Source organism: Scomber scombrus, chromosome 7 (assembly GCF_963691925.1).
Source record: "Scomber scombrus chromosome 7, fScoSco1.1, whole genome shotgun sequence".
NCBI lineage: Eukaryota > Metazoa > Chordata > Actinopteri > Scombriformes > Scombridae > Scomber > Scomber scombrus.
In genome coordinates this window covers 23947754-23969782 of record NC_084976.1, presented here as the reverse complement: position 1 = coordinate 23969782, position 22029 = coordinate 23947754, and the positions used below count along the sequence as shown (strand labels likewise).

At 38.0% G+C, this 22029-nt stretch overlaps 2 protein-coding genes across 4 annotated transcripts in view; one reads left to right on the top strand and one right to left on the bottom strand.

Annotated features, from left to right (window-relative positions):
• The window catches only part of ankmy2a (ankyrin repeat and MYND domain containing 2a), a 366395-nt gene that overhangs the window by 283967 nt on the left and 60399 nt on the right, over positions 1–22029 (top strand). The window lies entirely within an intron of this gene.
• Positions 1–22029, bottom strand: part of ntrk1 (neurotrophic tyrosine kinase, receptor, type 1) — a 38425-nt gene that overhangs the window by 13025 nt on the left and 3371 nt on the right. For all 3 annotated transcript variants that reach the window (XM_062421920.1, XM_062421919.1, XM_062421922.1), the window contains exons 3-12: positions 13861–13935; positions 12473–12544; positions 9171–9239; positions 7565–7719; positions 6260–6402; positions 4691–4829; positions 2410–2742; positions 1397–1414; positions 1210–1268; positions 1012–1114 (exon numbers count right to left, since the gene is read on the bottom strand). In XM_062421920.1, the coding sequence (XP_062277904.1) occupies positions 1012–1114; positions 1210–1268; positions 1397–1414; positions 2410–2742; positions 4691–4829; positions 6260–6402; positions 7565–7719; positions 9171–9239; positions 12473–12544; positions 13861–13935 (1166 nt within the window). The remainder of the gene's footprint in view (positions 1–1011; positions 1115–1209; positions 1269–1396; positions 1415–2409; positions 2743–4690; positions 4830–6259; positions 6403–7564; positions 7720–9170; positions 9240–12472; positions 12545–13860; positions 13936–22029) is intronic.

Genomic DNA, 22029 nt, shown 5'->3' with positions numbered 1-22029 from the left:
GTATTAAAAGCCAAACAAGTGGGGCCCAAATTGTAAAACCCCACTCAGCAAGGCAAACCACAGAACCCCCAGAGTCCAACACGGTAGAAAATGGAACAACAAAGAGAGAGCACAGAGGCGATGGAGGGAAGGAAAGAGGGAGCAGGGTCCACTTAGGCAATCAGGCCCACTTAGGCACTTTGAGAGTGAGAAGGGTAGATGTGAGTTTGTATATGTGTGTTGGTGTGTGCTTGTGTGTGTGTTCGGGGGTGGGGTCCGAGTGGAGCTATATCACGTCTAGCTGTTCCTCCATCCATCCATCCATCCATCCATCCATCTTCTTTAATGGCCCACACCACGTGGCGGTGGCCAAGGGAGGTTTCTGCTGCTGTTCTCTTGCAGTAATTAAGGCACTTTAGCTCGGCCGACACAGCGGCTGCCTGTGTGCAAAGTTACAGCTCAGTGGAAATCCTATATTAGCCGGTCTCTCCTGTGCATTACCTTCTGAGAGCCTGACAGAACCATCTGTGATTTGAAACAATAATTTGGCAGAACGTTTGATTACGGCTCATTCAGGTTCGCATTCATTTTCAGATGTGTTTCTAGGCTGTGTAAGTGACATCTGTTGGGTTAGAAGTCTTTTATCAGACTAATACAGCTAGGAAATACAACAGACAGATATGGAAATTAAATTATATATGAGAGATACAGAAAGCCACATCAGTCGTTGGCTGCAATAATATTTTTCTCAAAAAGTCATTTTGACTCCAAACCAGTTGTTGAAAAATTATACAACAAACAAGATATAAAGTGTTAATTAGTGTGCTTTAGAGGTTCTTTTTCAATTAAGCTGATTTTTAAAAGTTTTGACAGAGCCAGACTATCTGTTTCTAGTCTTTATGCAAGCTAATTACCTCTTGGCTCTACCTTCATATTAAGAATTCAAACATAAAAGTGGTATCCATCTCCCCATCCACCCCTTTTCATCAATTAGCTGCTGTTTTATGCGTGCAGTAAATTGTGAGAACTTACGGTGAATACCAAACTTGGAGTGCTGGCCACATTTGTTAACAACCAAAACCATGATGAGAAGAAAAGCGCAGGCAAACAGAGCGAGACCCACGGCCACAGACACCTGTTCAAACAAAAACACAGAGGTTAGCGCCTACAGTTCAGTATACACACTGACAGCCGTTCCTGAAGTCGGAATGATGATGCATTCAGACGTACCACAAACACTCGACTCTCCAGGTTCTCTGTGACGTCCATGTCTGATTTATTTGTAGGAACTGAGGGGCAGGAATGAGATTTGTTAGAGGAAAATAACTCAAGGAAGGTGTCACATAAAGTTCTTACAGTGTTGAGGTGACATGCTGAGATTTTTAGGAAAGGAAAAAAAAATCAATCAAAGACTTACTTGGATCCACATCGAGGACTGGCATGAGGGGAGAGAGAGCACAAACATATTTCTGAGCACACAGTAAATAGATCCAAAGGGTAAAATACAAGGGTGTGCTGAGAAATGTGACAACTTATCAGACATCCACACTGCTGTTTTAATATGAAGTGATGATCTTGTACATGATGTAAATGATTCTTAAATACCACTTATTATTATAAACCGCATCACTTTAAAACTAAATCTTCAAACACAACTTTTTACTGTTGTTATCTATGTTATTTTATTTTTTCTTATCCTGTCTTTTTCATTTAATTTCATCCCATTTTATTGTATTCATCCTTGTTTTAAGGGTTTTAGTGTAGATGCTATGACTCTCTGCTTGTATGTTAAGCAATTTGTGTTGCATTTTTCCATGAATTGTGCTGCAGAGATAAAGTTTATTCTTATATTTTCTTATGATAGTATGCCACATGTTAAGATGTACAGAACATACAGTATGTCTGTGTACAATGTAGAGTTGATTCAGTTCAAAATCCAAGGACAATAATGCTTCTTGTACACCCTATAGCAATATTCATAGTAGGTACAGTACATTTATGGCCATTATCACAGTGTATATTCAATACATATACATATCACACATATAAGAAATAATATGCTGACCTTAGTTCAACATAATCTGTTGAATTTGTTGAATCTCATTGAATATAATCTGATGAACATAATTTTGGCTCGAAAATTGCATTTATTTACTTATACTTTTTGAACTTTAAGACATGCAAAGACCAGCTGAGTCCCAAAATATATATAACTCTAGACCTGGAAATGTGCTCTGTGTGAAATGTGTTGTTGTGAGTCAGGCCTGATTTTACTTTAGTGGGCACAAGAATAGTAACTAATTTTTTATTGTGCGTAACTAAATGCGAAGTGTTATTATGAAATTTCAAGTGATGACTGTTATGGCATTCTGCTCGGAAAAAGAAAAAAACAACAACACTGCAACTACAAAACAATGTCAGGAACTGAACCTGGAATTATCCCCTCAGGATCAAACGGGTCGAAGGGATTATCCATAAACATCCCGGTGGCAGTGGCCTCATCATTTCCCAGTTTGTTCCGCACAATCAGAGTGTAGTTGCCGTTGTTGATGTGGGTGGGCTTGTTGAGGAAGAGACAACCATGCTTCACTGATCCGTCAGCTGAGTCAGGGATGAGCTGGGTGTATGTGTATTTGCTCTCCTTGAGCTCCTGCTGATTATACAGCCAGGTGATGCCTGGATCAGGATTGCCGTCCACTGCAAAGGGGAAACACCAGTGGTGCTGCGGCTCTGCGTTTCTCAGGAAGAGGATTTTGGCTGGAACTGTGGTGAGATGACAGATTTGGAAGTCACAGGTGGTTAGAGGAGGGATATAGTAGCTCCTTACTTGGTATTTTAAAAACAGGAAATTCAGCAAAGAAAATGAAGACTTGGAAGACCCAGAAGCAAGAAGAAACAGCTGCCCTAGCTCTGTCCAGTTACAACTCCTCTAGAGTCTTATTTAATTCTCAGCAAGAAAGCAATCAAGCAATTAATCATACTTTACCTATGAATAAAATAATTATAGAGAAACCTTTGAATCCACAGGTTTATATGCCATGATTTTATGCTGAATCTGCATCTTGATCATGTTTTATGCAAAGTCAACGGCTGGTCAAGTGCGCTAAAGGTTCTCATGGAGTTTCCATGAATCAATGTTCTCCATCTGCACTGCAAACCTGTGCTGACCTACTATGAATAATGAATCCTGGTCGTTGTGTGCCCCTGACCACAAAAGCTACCTGGAAGCTCCACTGGACATGAAGTTACAGGAAATGGCCTCGTTTACATCGAACGGGACTCTCTCAAGTGCAAAGATCCCTCATTTTGTATGGGCCACTCTGCTGCTCTTAACCCGTGACCCAGCCTCAGAAAAGTGCTGTGCTAAGGGGATACTAAGGCATTTTGTCTCTTTGCTCTGAGAAGTCTTGACTCAGAGCTCTCTGAAGTCTGTTACACTTAGTGAAAATTAGCACTATTTATCACATTTAACTAATCATCTATTCACTGCAGGGGTTAAAAGGAGAGCTAGAATTATATTTAATGAGCCTGCCAGTTCTCAGACCTCATTGCAGAGTTAAACAATGAACAATTTGGCAAATACACAAAAGGAATTGTGGTATTATTAGAGAGGCAGATTCATGGTTAACCCTGTGGATATTAATACAACTTTTTTTTTCTGAGTTCACCTTTTAACTTTAAAGATATAAAAAAAAAAAACATTTGCAAAAACAAAAAAAGTGATTTAGAAGAAGCACGTTGTTAGTCTTCCATGGGAAGGAAGCCACACAAGTACTGAGAATCAATGGCACAGAGAGCCACTCAGCTGTAAACACCCACTGTTCTAGGAGGTAATTAAGAGTAATTAAAGGACTAGTGGTTAACGAGTGTCCGTCCACCAGGGGGGCTGATGTTGATAGATTAGCTGCACTAACGCATTTACAGACTGCCAATCACTGCGGATGAAGCGGTTTTCCGGAGTAGGAGGGAAAAGTCCATTAGCACAGGCTTAAATCAGATCTTAGCACAGTTATCAGCCCCATTTTCCTGATGTTCATTATCTGTCCCTTGATGCTCGTACGTTTGGCCTCAGCTGATTGGCGCCCCCGCTCTTTTTGGCTTTATTTTCTAATGAGCGTCACTGAGTTGGTGATATATGATATTGTTTGGGGCAGTATTTTCAGTAATGTATCACTAATGCATCTGACTCTGTTTTCTGTGGAACCACTGGATGCTGTCATTTCTCAGTGTTCTTCAACTTTCAGAGGCGCTAATGTGTCTGAAATGAGAAAATAACTGTCAGTCTCCTGGGTCAAACTGCAACTGTAATTTAGAAGTACAGTGTATATGAGGTGAAGGAGTTCTTTAAGAGGGAGGAAGTAAGTTCACTCTCCTTTGTCCTCTCATTTCTCATTGTATGTCTGCATTAAATGGGAAGCCATACCTGCCGCACTTCACTCATATTATTTTAACACTTCTCAACAGTTGCCAAAGTGAGTGGCAGATGACAAAGAGCTCCATTAGAGGAGGCATGGTGGGAACATACTCATATTTGTAGAAGGGGCATTTAAAAGGAATCGGCACAGTGCATTTTTCTTTTCTCTGCCTGTCCACCCTGCCTGCACTAGAAAAATGGCCCCAGTGTGCTCTGGCCCTAATCTCCATTAAGCCCGACGACTTGTATTGAGCCTGTGAATGTTCCAGAGTGTGGTTTTATTGTGCAGACACTTACACTCAATGTCCAATTGCACCATGTCCTCCCCGGGCCCAGCTTGGTTCTCGGCCTCACACGTCAGATTGTACAGGTTGTCACTGGAGGAAACGTCAGTGAGGTAAACGACCAGATCTACTGTGGAGCCCGAGGTTTTCTTCTGCAGTGGCCGAAAGTGCACATAAAGCACAGAGGAGGTTAATACAGCCAATTCAGAACTATGTATGGATCACTTAGAGGTATACAGGTTTGAAAGATGAAATGGAAGCCAATTTACTGTACTTTTGATCAATCAGTGGTGTACTGAACCCAACTGAACTTTATTTATGTCACTTTAAGAACTGCACAGTTGATCTAAAGAGCTTTACAGCACAGAAAAGAGAGAAAAGTGGAACAGAAAAACGGTAAATTATAAAAGAGAGAGTGAAAGTACATTTTTAAGCTGAATCTTGAAAGTGAGATCACTAAGATAACCAAGACGACAAACAAGAATTAACACTTAAATCAACCAAAAGGAAGATAAGGGATTAAGGATTTTTTTGGGTATGTCTGTTAATAGTGTGACTATAGACCAAACATACTCATAGTCACTACCCTGTAGCTTTACAAATTTTCATTGGAGAAGATTGGGATAATCCCTGGTTACTGGTGAATGGGACCATTTTCGGTCAATATTAGCACTCAAAGAGTTATTTTGAACCCAGCTTAAGCGCATGTTGATGGGTGGAGCCGCCAGCAAGTTTGGCTTCAGCACCAGCTGAGCAGTTAGGAGACTGCCAGCCAGAGGGAGAGCATTCGCCAGGCAGGACCAAAAAGCAAAGTGTGAGAGGCCACAATGAAGCCCCAAAGGACTTTTCAGCAAAGGACTTTTCAGCAGAGAAGTGGGTAACGTTGCACCAAACTCCATTGAAAAAAAAAAGTGATGGCGATGGATCACTTTTTAATTAGTTAATTAAGTTATTTATACTGAAACAAGCCCACATTTACTTACAAGGTATGTGCCGAATTTAACAGTGGCTCCTGATGTTACCTCATTTTTAAAATATCATCCATATTGCTTGACTGCAAGGCTTATTTTAAATTGTGTGTTTTTATACAGGAGTTTGGTATGAGTCAAAAGATGTGGCTGTGATAATGGAAGTGAAGGAACATGTCATCCAGTGCAAAGGTGTGACTCACTGATGTTTTTAATAGTTTATGGACCAAATGGAGGTTTATGGCACAGCAGCATCTGGTCACACTTGCAATGTAGGATAAAGAGGTTTTTGTACTTTCAATGGATTTTTTGACAATAAGAAAAAATACAGAATATCACCACACTAAACTTGTAATAATACCAAAATATGCAAGACATGAGGGTGGGGATGGTTTTTTTTCCCAAGTCAGACAAAACAGAGAAAAGTGTTGTTGAGTTTGAAAAAAACAGAGTTGTTTAAAGCTGGATTTCAGTGGCTAGCTTATCATTTAACTTCTGAATTAAAATCCTACTTTTGCGATTGCTTGGAGCTGGAGCTTCAATGACATGATTACATAGATTTATTTATTTTTGCTACATATCATGATTGTTTAATGATTTTTACAAACCATTACCTCGGTGGAGAAGCGAGAGTAGAGCTCATTCGTTCGCCATCTCACTTCGGGAGTGGGACTTCCTGTCACATGACACTCAAAAGTCAGGTTGCCTCCTTGCTCAATCTTGTTGTTGGAGGGGAGAATAGTTACCTCAGGCAGACCTGAGCACAGCAGAGGAGACAGCATGAGCGCAAAGCAATAAGCACAGTTTGCCAATGTGATGGTGATGACTGTAGAGATGAGCTTTTTTTAGCAGCTCAGAGAAAAAGCACAGAGCCAAAAACTCTCTTATATGTTTCCTGGCAACAAGATGTATGAGATTAAAGCAACAACGCTGACCCACTTTCTTTGGTTCATCTTAGTTGCTTGGAAAAATGAAATGCATTCAATGATGACCATTTATTTTAGCAACAACCCAGCAATGGGTCATTAGTGAGATTTGGCCTACTCAGCTCACTGCACCTGCTTGTTCTAGACATGTATATGCAGACAAGAAATGCTTTTTTTCTTCCCATTTCAAGCCAATTGGATTGAGCTGCATCATTTCATATATTCATCACACTCCAGTACACTATGAGAACGACACTTACTTTGATTTGTGTCGGATAAGATTTTTAAATTCTATCTATTCCTTCTACCTCATTGAAAAATCTATAATCTTTAAAAGATGTCTCTTACTTGGCTGGAAAAGGTCAATTTTCAGTTTATGTGTGCTGAAGTTTTCATGTTTCCATATCACATTTATGAAGGTTGAATACTGGCTCCTCACTAATTGTACTTCACACTGTTAACTTTTGCACAAACCTGCACAGCTCAATTATTTTTTTAAAAACATACTTATTCTTATAACAGTTTTTACACATCTTCTATTGTTAATCTGTCACTACATGTTTCTTGTATTTCTCACTACTTGCCTGTGATTTGTCCTCACACAGTGTTTATTGTTATGCATCATCAGACCAAAGCATATTCCCTGTATGTGAAAACTTATTTGGCACTAAACCTGATTCTGATTCTGATTCAAGATGTTATAAATCATGCTCGTATGTGAACACATTTAAGTCAGATTTAAGGTGAGCACTGAGAAACTTTCGCCCTTCAGAAGATTTGAAAACAGCCTTTCAGTGTCGAACTCTGCCCATAAATCATTCTGCACACTGAAGAAGTAACAATAGGCAAAACAATTTTACTGGAGTAGATTTTTTTATATATTAATAAATCATCTTTTGATCCCTTATGTCACATTTTGCACATCTTTTTGCAAACATAAATGACTAATAACAATATATAAATTCACAATATCAAAACGAAAGCCACACTCACTGCAGTTATCTATCACCAAAGAGTTGAGGGGTACTTCCTGGTCATTGGAGATACAAAACAACATTTGGTTGTCCAGGTCACCGCGTTCACTACGCTGCCACTGCTGGAGCCAGTGGAGGTCACATGAGCAAACGAGAGGGTTGTCCCGCAAAACCCTGAGAAATAAGGTGTAAAATAAACATCATTGACTGCAAATTCAAACATTGTAAATACGATATTTATAGAGAAATGAGAAAATACGTTTATTTATCATGACTATCTTAAAAAATTATGACATTTTTCCTCATCTTTGAAAACCTCAATGAGCCAAAACCAGTGAAAAAGTGTTGCTGCCATAAAAAACACAACACAGAAAGGCCAACAAATACTTAGACTATACTTAGTTTCTTTTGTAATGTTTTAGCTTGCTATCTTTGTACCTTAAAGTAAGTGCACATCATAATGTCTTAATAATGTCTTTCTCTCTGCAAATATCTCCCTGGTATGTCCTAAATTAAAGTTAAAAAAACATATTTGCCCTTGGTGAAAAAAACTGCAGTATTTGGTGATGAAATATGGATATCAAAGTATGTTTTGTATATTATAGTTTATAGTATAGTATAGTTTTGGGCCTAGATTGTCCAAATTCAGACCAACCATATGTCTATATATATATATATATATATATATATAGACGTATGGTTGGTATATATATATATAAACACTGAACCCTTAACACTGATGTCTGTAAAGTGGTTTGTGTTGAATCTCGTGCACAGATCATCTCTTCTAAAGAGTCTCCAAGCTGCAGATCTACTTGTTGAAGTTTGTCACTAAGGGCATTTTCAAACCTATTATTTGCTCTGATATGAATCAGTGAATGGTAAACCTGTTGTGCTCTAGTGAACCAAAATGCATCACACAACCAACCTAAGTATGTGTCTGGAGCAAGACTGAGAACAGTAAAACTAAGAGAAGCTTCTGAAGAAAATCCTCTCACCAAATATCAATGTAACGTACTTCATTGTTCTTCATTGTTAGTCTAGCAACTCTTGATTTTGATCATTCATATACCAGTATGCAAAGTGAACCTGGCTACAGGAATCATTCAGCTCAAACTTGCACCGTACGCCTAGTAGTTTGGTCAGATTGAGGTCAGATCACTTCCCCGCCACAAATTAAGCGCTCAAGAATTCATTTGTGACCAGAATGAGACAACTTCATTAACTGGGTTGTTTTGGTCCTCACCAGAGTATGATCACTTAGTTCAGATCTGCCTAAAAGAATCATACCAAGGGGGGAAGATGAACCAGAGCCCAATTTAACCGGACTAAACAATGCAGGTTTCAAAATGCCCTTAGTTTAAATACTTTATTTTTTAAAGTTTAAATTTCTTCTGATCCTTTCTTTGACTTAGAGAAGAAAATCTGTAACTCCCTCCTCCTAAAACTCAAAATAATATATAATAGGGTTGAACGGGTACAACTTCTTGAATCTATTACCAAAAAGAAAAGAGAGAATCGACTATTGTGAGATTGTTTATTCCCTTACGGCCAGTCTGACCTCATGGAAATTTATACTTTTTTAATGAAATGATTAACACCATTCTGAATTTAGAAGAACTCACAGGTTCAGCAGAGGCAGAGAATGAAACACCCTCCAGGAAATGTGTTCCAGATAGTTTGATGCCAGATTCCTATGAGACAAAAAGAGAAGACACAATGCACAATCAACAAGACTTGCTTTGCTATATGTAACAACAGTAATTTAACCTGCGCTGTACTGAGCTCAGGAAAGCTTTTACATGTGGTACGTTTTCTTTGCCGACATTTTACCTTTACAAGTGGCACAAAAGCAGCATTTCTTAAAGGAAGGAACTCCCTGAACAAAGAGATTTGTTGAAACTTGTTGATTCACTCCCTCATATACACAATGAGGCAACTGTACCGTGGCAATGTAGTTGATGTCTTGCCATCCAACCATCTGCTCAAGTGTTATTTTGAGAGAGTACAACACTTTCAGCCTAAATAAATAAAATATTCAAGTAAAACATTTTCTTTTCATTGTTGCAGTCCAGTCCTGTTCTGCAGTTGAGTCACGCTGTGATTTGATTGCTCACTTTCAGAATAATGCGTACCTGCTTTGAATCACTCTCTGTGGAAAACGTTAATGCATCCAAATGGGTTCTGATCAATTACCTTGGCAAGTATTTCACACAGCTAGCCACATTCACAAACACCTTCAGCACACCTCTCAGTGTCTGCTTAGTGTTCAGTACATTAGGTGATTAGTCCAGAGTGACAAACATTTCTTGGAAGAAGGACACAACAAAGACGGCTACACAAACTAAAATACTCCACAGAATTACATTTGCAGGAAAAGTTTGTCACTTACTATAGAAACTTTTAGTTTTCATGTAGTATACAAGTTCAACCACTTTGTTCCAGATGGAAATATCTCAACAAATACTGGATGGATTGCCTTGACATTTTTACAACATGCAGAATAGTCAAGGTGATATATTTGACTTTTAGTGAAATATCTTTTGGGTAGATTCACATGAAATTTGGTACAGATATATATGTCTGACTTTTCCTCTACCGCCACCAACACGTCAAAGTTTGCCAGATGGCTCGACAGAGTGACTTCATAACCATGAAGTCTGCATGTGCTTTTGTGTGAAGTGTCTCAATAACCACTGTGAAACAAAAATCCCCCCAAAATACAATATAAATATATATATATCCCTGATTAAGGCATTTTAAGATAAATTAAGGGGTAGTTTTTATGGTTTTTGGTCTATTTTGAGGTTTCTTTTTTACCCCTTAAAATCCCATTAATTGATCAATTAATCGTCCCCTTAAAACTCATGAATACATAGTTTGATTCCACATTTATTAATGGGTAAACTGTTGGATGGGTAACCATGAAATTTGATACACATATTCATCCACCAACACACACGAACATACCCCATTAAGACAAATTCCCTTCAGTCTCATCTGAACTTTGTCTTTTGTGCTAATTAGCAATTTTACCAGGCTAGCATCCTCAACAAAGATGGTGGACTTTACATCACATTATACTTGCTTAATGTCATCATGCTAGCATTGTGACTGTGAGCAAATGGAGAAAATGCAAACATGGGAATAATGATATCCTACTTCAAATTCTGTATGTCAGGCTATTAGATAAATGCTAAATATCCCCCTGTCAATCCTCTCAGGCCACTAAAGTATCATCACAGCAGCTCTCAAATGATCTTTGGAGAGCAGAGGAACCAAGCTGTAAATAAAACTCCCTCAGAAGATGACAAAAAAGCCACACAGGGGAGAGTGCGCACATGGAAGCCAATATATATTCAATCTGGTAGGGCCAAGGGTTCAAATATTTGTTTTCCTTGCTCCCAAAAGTTCATGTCAGATGGGCTAGCCATTGGGGCTTATCCATTACCAGTTCGATTCCTCCTCGGCCCCACAGGGGGACAGTAGAGACAGGAATACCATGTCATTCTCCTTTAGCTGTTCTTAAAACTCAAAGTATTTTTGTGTAAGGCAGCTGAACTCCAGGAGGTTTGTGGATGAAGTCGAGAGCGGGAGAGGAAGGAAAGCTGACTTAGCCTTCCTGTTGACTGCTTAGTTTAGTTAAAGTCAGTCCCTCTTAATCTCAGAAATACATCTGTCACACAGAAGCCCCTATACTACACCCAACCCCAGCCCACCCTCTCCCCCCACAGTGAAATATTGATTATGTGATAATGGACCCTTAGTGGAGTGTATTTATTATGCATCAGTTGTCGATAATCCGCCAAAGTGAGCGAGTAAAAGGTGACTGGTGGATGTCTTCTCCAATTTCTCGAGCTCGCCCGCGCCTACCTCACCATCCACCCACCCCCCAATCTCTGGTCCACAAAACCTGCCTGTCTTTCAGATAAACATCGGACATGTCGCACACGCTCAGTAAAACCATGAGGACAAGATGGTTGCGGTGAGGGTCAGCTGGTGATAATTAGACTGATTTGATGGTACCAATAGATAAGTCTTCATGGTATTATTTATCTTCAGGCCTGGACTGTAAGACCAAACTGTTCATAAATGTAAAGACCAAAGAGAGACATGATGGATACAATTTTGAAAATAGTCAAAAGGTTTAATGCTGCCTTGTTTTATAGAGGATCATTTTAAAAAAGTAGGTGGTGACTAAGGGATATGTTTCTATGATACAGTAAGCTACATATTTGAAACAACTAGCAGAAAATTAAATTGTGTTGTTGTTTTTTTGTCAGCGACTCTGCAACTAAAGAATATTTTCACAAACAGATGATGTGTAAGTTAATTTTTCAATTAATCATTGATTGTTCAGTCATAAAAATGTGAAGCATGGCAACTACAATTACCTAGAGCCCAAGATGATGTCCTGTTTTGCTTGACCAGCAATCCAAAACCCAAAGGTATTAAATTTAGAGTGATATAAAACAGAGAAAAGCCGCAATTCCACATACAGTATAAGAAATGCTTTGACCAATTACCCTATATTACTATAAACTGTAAATAACTTTCTAATTGAAACTAATTGTTTCTATCCCAAAATGACTTGAAGTATGTTACATTTGTCCAAACTTGCTTGCATTTATTATGGATGGACTGCTGGATATAAGAATGTTTCAAATATATATATATAACAACTATAACATAAATCATTTGACAGCTAATTTATCTATAGTAGTTTTAATACTGTAAACTATAAATGTACGAGTTCTGTGGATGACTAAAGCACCTGAGCAGCTGTGATTTTGAGACATGAAGCCCTCATCTCATGTGACGTGCAACACGAGCACTAACTGACAGCGACAAATAGGCTGACCCACACACACAGGTCAAAACATGACAGGGGGAAGACAATCCTCATGTAACAAACAAAGACACTTACACATACTGCAGCTTGGAGTTGGACAGGAAGGCATTGGCAGAGATGAACCTTAGCTTGCACGATGTGACAGTGCTGGAGAGAGAGAGGAGAAAGCGCAATAAAACCACCGAAATAAAACACAGTTTGTGTTTCCAGAAATGACACATTATAATGTTTTGTTAAGCTGAAGTTTGAACATGATTTCATGATGAGTCAGCCCCCTCAGCTCCAGTTAAATGGACTCTTAATGCTAAGAATTCAATAATATTTTAGATGTAGCATGCCTCCACTCTTCGGCAACAGTTTGGAGAAGGTCTTTTACCATTTAGACATGTCACTCCCCAAACTTTGGTGGGTTAGGATGATGGGTTGAGATTAACTCTTCTCAGATATTTCCTTCTAAGTTTATGTTTCTGTTCTGTTTTCTGTGCTTTACAGTTGCAAAAACTAACTCATTGTCATCTATATAGGAACTCAACTGCTCAATAAAAAGTATCTTTGACACAGACAGGTTCACACTATTTCATGTCTGTCCTAAAACATGGAAACATTTTTGTTGCTTTAATCATTCCTCCTCTTTATACTGGCTATGAAGGGAGCCCTTCAAAATCTACAGCCATCCTTCTGTGCAAAAATATATTAAAACTATATATATAAAAACTATTAAGACTAGACTGGGGATTTTGGAGAGGATCTTCTAATGGTGGAGGACTGATTACAGCAAACAAAACCTGTTTCAGTGTTTGTAGGAGCACCCGAATATTGTTTTAAGACACACTTGAATAATTGTGAATCTACCCTTTAAACATGTCAATCCCCTCAGGCCCAAAAGGAGGTCGATAAAGAAATGGTTTTCCCAGTTTGGCACGGATGATCTGACCTCAACCACACCCTTAAACCTTTGGGATGAACTGGACCGCTGGCTGTGTGCCAGATCTTATTGCCAATCATCAGAGGCCGATGTCACGGATGCTCTATTGACTGAGTGGGAACAAATCTCTGAAGTCAGGTTCTACAATGTTGTGGAAAACCTTCCCAGAAGAGATGAGGCTGTTGCAGCAGCACATTAATGGTAGGATGAACAGGATATTCAGCAATCACAAATGGGCGTCATTCAGTCATATATGAATAGTCTGAATAGCCACCCATAAAGTAAATGTATTGTGTTGTTCTTGAGCGGGAGACATTATGGACAACTCTGACAAGGCTGTATGGAGTTATTGTAGGGTTAAGGTTAGGGTTAGTTGTACATTATAGAGAAGATGGTCACAGTGTAGTTGTGAATGACATATTGTATTGAGAATTGCACTTATAGAACAAACAATACAATACAACAATGTCAATTGAATATGAGCAGTATCTTTGGTCCACTGTAAGTTGTTTTAAGTTGTTAGAAAAAAATTACTTACAGGTTCTTCAGCTCCCTGTAGCTAACCAGATCATTTTCTCTAATGCTTTCCAGGCCCGCTTGGTTTTCTATGTAACTGGTTGGAAAAAAGGGGAAAGAGAAAGAAAGAGAGAGAGATACAAGGTAAATACATACATTGTGTTAGACTTTTGTTGTGCTAGTGTTCAGTTTAGTCCATGCTGAATGAAAATAGTAGAAAACAAACAAGCGAATTAATTCCCTTAGCCTTAAGGGTATTTCCAACTTTGGACAGATAAAAACGGAATAAAAATACCGAAATGCCATTTTAAAAAGGGCAATACCACACACATGAAATGATTTTCAAAATATAGCAAAGCAGTCAGAATCAGAAACAAAACAATGTACTTCTTGTTGTGATTCAAAACAATGAAAATGTACCCAAAAAAAAGAAAGAAAATGTACAAAGTAAGAGAAAATACAAGTACCACAAAAGTCAAGTAATCATAAATAATATAAAATGTAAAATTACAAGACAAAATGTGTAAAGTCTATAATGAAGTGAAAACAGCCGTTACAAAATACTGACTAGGTATGTCCAAATGTTCATAAAGAGTATAAATATGCAAATGTTCAATTAATAATAATAATAATAATAATAATAATAATAGTAATGATACAGCATTATGTAAAGCAAATACCAGGCTATTAACAATGGCATTCCTCACTAAACACTGACAGCAACAGAAGAGACTGAGTTATATTCACCCTCGTAACCTTTGTGCCAATATTCAGCATGTAATTACTCAAACCATTAACCCCTTTTTTTACTGGCATCTTTATTCACACTTGGGAGAAACAACAGGAGAGAGGATGAGAAGAGAGTGTGTTCTGAAATCAAGGTGGTGTGAGCTGAACTACAAAATAAGAAAAAAACAAGAAATAGGATAAAACCCCACGTCTGTGTCTGACCTCCCTGAAATTCCCCAAACTAACTAACAAGTGATAACAAAACCGACAGAGATGTCCAGGGACCAACAAACCACAAAGCTTGTATCAAGACTTAATCTACTGCTCATGTGGGGAAAAAAAGAAGAATGCCTTGAGAGATGCCAGGCAGACGAGGCTGATGGGAAATTCTTCTCAATGAGTAATTTTCCACTTTTCCAGACACAGGCTACCTCCCAATAACTAGTGAGCTATCAATTCAGCACTTAGCGCAAGGACAACCAGCTCTTTTTATGAGAAGTCTGAATAGATGGATAGATCGGACCTACCAAGGATCTCTCTGGAGAAAACTGTCCACCCTATTCTCTGCCCTTCTCCACCTCCACTCCACTGCTTCCAGTGCTTTATATGAATGTTTTCTCCATTTATCTCAGGAGGACGCTTCTTGATGAGCTTTTCTGAAAAGACGACTAGATTAAGAAAGATCTTTATTTTTGGCCCTTTCCTGCACGCATCATAATATCCTTCATAAAGCTTTTCTGTCCTCCAAATTGAACCAAATAAAAATAATAATAATAATGAATAGAGATTATGAGAACAACATTGAGGAGATTGCCTTGAAGCAAACACAATAGAAGAAGATGGACAAACAGATATGAAATATATATGTGTATCAACTCAGAACTTTAAGCATGAAAACATACTTTCAGGACAGTTTATTATAGTTATAGTCACTGTATGCACTTCAGAAGTAAACCAACCATTATATATAAATAATATTTAATACAACAGCAAATTCAAAACCTCTCTGAATAGATCTAGTAAAATGTATTGTTTTTTGGACTTGGTCCCAAAATGTAAGTGTTTTATCACATAAAAAGAAGATCTGAATCATGTAGTTCAACATCTTTAAAAACACAAAAGAAATTATGAATATGCTAATATTTTTCAATACAAAAGTTTAACTGCTGGCTACAAGATGTCTCATACTTCATTGAAAGGTCCATTTTCATTGTATGTGCACTGAGAACTAAACTTGTTGTGAGATCATGCTCATACTAATATGTTTTAAACTTAGATTTAAAAATTAAAGGATAACTTCAGTCTGTCCTTAAAACAACATTCAGGTGTCAAAAGATGAGGGACAGGGGCCAAAATCCAGTCATTTAAAAGTTTGTGTGAAGCTTAAATGAGGCTTCAGAGTTGAGTTAGTCATGTGGATATCTGCCACATTTGCAGTCTTTTTAGCATCAAATTCCCTCTTTGTTTCCTCAGACAGTGGCACTAAATTTGGCACTAAAAAGACTGGAACCCCATAAGAGATCAACTTTATTTGACTAATTTGGACAGAACCTTCGTATTATAAACTTTTAAATACATTTTGCACAGAAGGAGGACTGTGGATTTTGTCCTCCATCACTAACATTGTAAGTGTATTAAGAAGGGATGTTCATAATCTGTATGAACAGGAGTAATGATTGTGGCAAGAAAAAAACTATTTCAATGTTCATTTGGGCTCCTGACTGTTGTTTAAAGACAGACATAAAATGGTGAACCCATCTTTTATAAGGGTTTAAAGGTATACTTTGCAGTATTGGTTGGTTGGTGTTTGTACAATAACAACATTTAAGTTGGCACCGGCTCAACGACTGAGTGGAGAGACAGGGTTAGGGTTAGGGTTAGGGTTAGGGTTAGGGTTAGGGTTAGGGTTAGGGTTAGGGCTTCAGAGTGAATGAAGAGAGAAAGTGGCGCTGGCAACAAAGCAGTGAATCGGTTAAATAGAACGTTATTTTCTGATTGTTTCACGGTAGCTACGATCTAACGCACAAATAAATACACCCACACCTCTGTACAACCCTGTGAGAAGATGTTGCATTGCCAGATTTTGTGTGAATGCAGGGCTTCGTCTGCTGTGGCCTCTCTGCTCTGTGTGTGTAGCTCAGCCCCGCCCTCGGTCAAGCAGACACACAGACCCGCTGCTCTTTGTACATCCATGACACAGAGACAGAGAGCAGAGGGGAGCAGAAGAGAGAAACGGGAGACAGCGATGTAATCTGGTCGCTATGCTACTAGTCCCAGTTTCTCACCCTGCCTGCTGTTATAGGCTGGGAGATTCACACCCACTACTTAAAAGGTGGACACCCAGAAACGCAACCACCTGAACACAGCAAAATAATAATAAGAAAATACGAGCGTCCCTGCAGATAAATACATCACTACGCACTTCTAGTGGGTCGTAAGTGACGATTGAGAGGGATTATTTTTGTATAAGTCTATACATTGTTCTATAGAAAAATCTTACATGATATACCTTTAAGATCAGCTTCTTACTCAGTAGGGACCTACATGACCATAAAATAGTAAAGTACAGTAACAGTTTGGGGTTTCAATTAGTGTTTTTGACAGATAGATATAGAATATATCTTCCAGGAAACTCCCTGTTATGGATTTCAAAACTGAAGAATGAGGTAAAAATTCAGATACTTAAAGTCCCCCTTCACTCAAAAAAAGTGTTTTTCTTCTTGTTTCTTTAATTGGACATTTGACTTTCACTGTGCAGAATGATGTATGTGCAGAGTTTGAAACTAGAAGACTGTTTTCATATTCATCTGCTAAATGGGGAAAGTGCTCTGCATTTAAGGTGCGTAACTACCTATATGCATGATTTGTGACAATGCAACTAGTTTGGGGCAGTATACAACTTATACAAATGTGAGACTGAAACGTGGAACACTGAGAATGAACTTTGCAGTGATCTAGGAGACTTCATGCATCTTTTGAAATTATAATATATTTGCGATTTCTGGATTTTTCAACGAGGAAGAAGGAAGTGTAATTTTTAAGGTTTTAATGAAGTAACTGAACTTTTTATGTGTAAAAACCACAAAGACACAAATTATTATTATCCAAACAGCATTTTAAATATGTCCTAAAGCATTTGGAGCTGGTATCTTTCAGTATAAGTATTCATACCACAATGTAAAAAGAATTCACATTATATAAATGGAACATTATTATTATCATTTGTTCAGTTAATCGTCGAGACATTTTTAAGACAAAATATAAATCATGTTTAACTTTTCAAATGTGAGGATTTGCAGGTTTTTTTTGTTATATGTGATTATAAATCTAAATAGCTTTGGGTTTTGGATTGTTGGTAAGTCAAAACAAGCAAGCAAAGAAAAATACATTCTTACTATTTTCTGATATTTTATGAACCAAATGATTCATCTGAAAAATAATCAATAATAAAAAATAATCATTAGTTGCAGGTGTAAATGTAAGCAGTTAATGTTGCATCTGATGAAGCTGAAGCTCATTTTAACTACTGTTGGGTAGTTCAATCTGTAACTATATATCATGTTTTATAAAAACATCACAGGAATACTGTTTAAAGTCTTAATCTAAAAAGTAATTTGTAGGAGTACAAATCTTGAAATAAAGTGAAATACTGTATTTCTCTATAGCATAAAATGTGCATCATCATAGATAGATAGATAGATAGATAGATAGATAGATAGATAGATAGATAGATAGATAGATAGATAGATAGATAGATAGATAGATAGATAGATAGATAGATAGATAGATAGATAGATAGATAGATAGATAGAACTATGTTGTTTTTTCAGTGGTACTTCCTGTGTAGAGTACATGCCAAAAAAATACCTGCAGTAATTTCTACTTGATGACAGCCAATTGCAGCATGTGGCACTGTTTCAACCTTCCACTTCTCTGTTTGTCAACTGCAACACACAACCCTTTTTATTCATGTCTGATTGACCCACACAGCAATAATGTGATTACAGGGCAGGTGGGCCCAGGATCACCCATCGCCCTTACTTATTGGATTGAGCCAAGTGGGTTGTATATCATCTATTGTTCCCGGCTGGGGGCATTGACTGGCAATTCGCAAAATTGAATTTATAACTCAGCATATGATGAATCTTGGGCCCTGTTCCACAGTTAATGGCCCCTTGTTTGCTCAGCGTATCGGCTATATTCCCTTGCACTGCCAATACAGCGAAGTGTTGTTGTTTGCTGGCATGTAGAGCACGGCGGTAAACAGAACCAGAGAAAGGCCCGCTCACTTATTGATTGAACAGTTCAGAGAATGTCAAGCCTCACCCTGAGCTCTACGAAACATGTTTAACTGAAATACCTATGAGGTAAGAGAGAGAGAGAGGGTAAAGAGAGACAAAAAGAGAAAGGAGGAGAGTGGGGTATAGGTGAATAGAGGCAGAAAGCGGCAGGAAATTGACTTGCTCCACCGAAACAGCTTTCACAAATGTAGTTCCTTCTTAACAAGTACTAATTGCTCAGATCCGTGGACAGGAACAAAGAGAGAACAGCGTGGTGGTGCAGAGAGTGACATTTAGTTTTCCATGTTGGAGTTGATGGTGGGTTGTATAATAATACAGCAGACTGCTTTCAATCACAGGTGGTCAGTTTCTACTTCTTTTTTTTCCATGCAAAGTTTTAAAAAGCCAATGTTAAATAACAGACGTGCTGTAGCTGACTGAAATTATTGCTTCATTTTGAACTTAGATGAGTGTAATTCAAACACATTTCTCCTGCTGATTTTCTGTCCACAAGCTATATGATGACAAAAAAAAATGATGTGTATGGCTGTAAAGAGCAACCTGCATCAAACTAAAGTAGCCTCCAAACCACAGCGTGAAGTGAACATCATCAGCTTTCTGTTTCTTCTTTTGAGCACCAGTTGAACCACATCAAAGAAACATCAGTTAGGACAGAACAACCTCAGTGTTGCAAGCAGGTCAACGGATCGTTTATCAGGAGAGGAATTTACATTTGAGTTTCAAAAAATGAATAATACTTTTCTTCTTTTTTTTTTTTTTTTTACAGCAACCCAGATCACAGCATGTGGGTCTCCATTGGAAATAAAAGCACTGGTGGTCAAGTGGTTGGAGCGCATGCCATGTAATCGCAACGTCCCTGGTTCGAATCCAGCCAGGGACCTATGCTGCAGGTTATTCCCCTCTCTCTCCTTGTTTCCTGTTGGCCTCTCTGCCAGTTACTGTATAATTAAAAGGCAAAAAAAGCCCAAAACAAATCTAGAAAAAAACCCAATTTTGGTGCTGCAGAGACGTCTTGTCCTACACGTCATGACCTACAGGTTCAGATCCCCCCTCCAAAAAAATCACCCCATAATCATTTTAATATGTTCTTCAACGAAAATGAAAATATTATGAAAAAATGATCATTTCCTCTAACATCCCAAATCATGTCACAATTGCAATATCAGTCAAAATAATTGCAATTAGATATTTTTTCAAAATTGTTAAGCCTTAGTAAACACATATGTTGTATGGTAGGTTTCTATATGGATGTTAAATACTGAATGTTTGGTTTCACACTGAAGTAAATATGTTTTAAAGAGAGATATGTTAGTAAAAGTGTTTTGTTGAAATGATATATAAAATGACCTCATAATGTGATGTGTGTTGTGATGACAGAAATGGTCACACTATTCGTAGTGTTGTATTAACTGAAGTATGAAGAGGAACTTTGACACTTCCATGTTAGGATTTTTTGTTTAATTGGAGGATGACTCTTATTTGTGTGATCAGTGTGCACCTGTATTCACACTACTTGGGTGTGACAATGGTTGTATAACTGATCAAAGTACACATCGAATGTATTTTTTGAATGAGTTTCAATGGGTTTTAACAAAAAAAAGAGCCAAATATTGCACTTAAAACACAACTAGATGAGCAGATTAAAAACCTGAGACATGCTTTTAACAAAAATAAACACCAAAACTTGGGTTGTCAGGTTTTCTTAGAGAAGTTCAGATCTTTTGAAGACCCTTAATGTCCATCTGGCTTTATGCCCCTCCCTCCAGACTAAGGGGGGAGGTTAAGAAGTTGGCTTTCTACATTATGTTCATTTAATTACACTTTACACTTTGAGACATAACTGCTTTTACTTAATCTCATGTCAGCTGTACCTACATTTAAATTTATAGCAACATCACCTGTCTCATTGTGTTTTCTGGGTTTTTTTTTGGTTTTGTGTTTACTCAGCGTTTCTGTCCTGTGTTCAGTTACTATTCCCCAGCCTGCTTTTCCCTCCACACCTGCTCTGCATCAAGCCTCCTTAGTCCTGCCCTGCTCTCAGGCTACATCCATACTAGGCTAATGCTTTTTTATTTTAAAACAGCATTTTAAAATGAAAACAACCTCCGTCTCAAAACTAATCTCCGTCCAGATTACTGCGCTTGAAAACAAAAAACATTCCTGCAGCATGTTAAGGCTGATATGTTTACACACAGCCGTCCACTGTGTTTACCTTAATCAAATCACCTGATGACACCTGGGGCTTGTACGCTGAAGAGGGATTTGGGGTTAGCGAGGTAACTTCAGGTTTAACTCTGGGGTTTTCACTCCTACAACAGTGGTTCACTTCTTACAGGGGTACATCACCATGGTAACTAGTGCTGAACTGCTATGGAAGAGGTTCACCTGTCAACACGCCTACCTCCCACTGACCAATCAGTGGAAATAAAGAGTCACCACTCCTACAGGATCACGACATGGACAAACATCCTGAGTTACAATAAAGTGACAAGTAGAAGGGCAGTATATATTTTATAGGTCAGTGGAAACATTTTAGTTTTCCAAACTTTCTAATGATGATCATTTTAGCAGCATTTTAATTGTAACAGCTCACAGTGTGGATGATTTTACACACAAGAATAATATGAGAAAACTGTGTGACGATAACTGGAAATAAAAACCAAACATTGCCTTTTACTAGAAAAATAATCAGCACAATTTTAATTGGCTCTAATGATAATAAAGACAACATTTGTGTCAGATAACTTAGACCTCATCAGCCAATAAATACTTTTTCAGTCTTCCTAGTTCATGCCCCAGGTTGAAACAGTATAATCACACACACACTGTAGCTCCCATCAGACTGGTCAGTTATAACCTGATACTCGATGTCAGATTAGCAGAACTCATCAACCTCTTTTCAAACTTTCTTTTAAACAAAAGTAGCTTCTCCTTGAAAGACATTGCAGTGCAACTGCTGCAGTGTAACATCAATTATTAAACTATGCAACCATGTTCAAAGTGAGATACATTAGAATGATTGCTGAAATATTGTCTGTCTGATATAAATATATAAAAAGCTTTACCCATATCTTTATCTTTTATTTCTATCATTGTATATTATTATAACTGATGAAAAAAATTACTTCATAATCTTTGGGTGCAGATTTGTGTTGATGTGT